Source organism: Haliaeetus leucocephalus, unplaced genomic scaffold (assembly GCF_000737465.1).
Source record: "Haliaeetus leucocephalus isolate CR32 unplaced genomic scaffold, Haliaeetus_leucocephalus-4.0 Scaffold473, whole genome shotgun sequence".
Taxonomy (NCBI): Eukaryota; Metazoa; Chordata; class Aves; order Accipitriformes; family Accipitridae; genus Haliaeetus; species Haliaeetus leucocephalus.
Window position 1 is genome coordinate 6,661,580 of NW_010972909.1, and position 734 is coordinate 6,662,313.

At 76.3% G+C, this 734-nt stretch overlaps 1 protein-coding gene across 2 annotated transcripts in view; it reads left to right on the plus strand.

Moving 5' to 3' along the window:
* The first annotated feature begins 199 nt into the window (after window positions 1-199).
* Window positions 200-734, plus strand: part of FKBP4 (FK506 binding protein 4, 59kDa) — a 19,488-nt gene continuing 18,953 nt past the window's right edge. For both annotated transcript variants that reach the window (XM_010575401.1, XM_010575399.1), the window contains exon 1: window positions 200-456. In XM_010575401.1, the coding sequence (XP_010573703.1) occupies window positions 373-456 (84 nt within the window). In that variant the 5' untranslated portion in view covers window positions 200-372. The remainder of the gene's footprint in view (window positions 457-734) is intronic.

Genomic DNA, 734 nt, shown 5'->3' on the forward strand with positions numbered 1-734 from the left:
CCCCCTCCCGCCCCGCCAGCCGTGGCCTCTCCGCCCCCCCGGGGCGACCCGCACTTTCACCCCGGCCCCTGGCACGGCGCGGCACGGCCGGGCGCTTTGCGGCAGCCCGGCCGCCTCTCTAGAAACTTCTCGGTCCCTCCCTCCCTCCCCCCGTCTGGTCTCCTCTTCCCTCCCCTTCCTCCTCCCCGCCGACCGGGAGCCGGCGCTGCGGCGAAGGCAGGAGGGAAGGAGGCGCGCGGCGCCCGCCCCCGTCCGCGCTGCTCGGAGCCGGAGGCGCAGCGAGGCGCTAAGCCCCACAGGCCGGTCCCGACGCCGGCCCGCACACCCCGTGAGGCGGCCCTTCCCTGCGCAGCGGTGGCAGCGGCGGGCGGGATGACGGCGGAGGAGATGAAAGCGGACGGGGCTCCCATGGAGGGGGCGGACATCACCCCCAAGCGAGATGAGGGCGTCCTCAAGGTACCTTGCGGCTGCGGGCGGCCGCTCCCCGTCCCCGGACACCCCCCTAGCCCCCCCTCACTGACTCGGGGACCGGCGCGGAAGGCGACCGCGACTGGGCTCCCGTCCCTCCTCGCCTGCGAGCGGGTGCTCCCCGGGGCGGCGGGGCCCGTTCCGTTCCCTGAGGGGAAGGGGGCCATAGGCCGTTACCGGCAGGTTGGCGCAGCCCTGACGATTAAATAGGAACGGTGGCGCGCGCGGGGAGGGCAGGAGGCCGCCTCCGCCGCGCACGCGCTGCC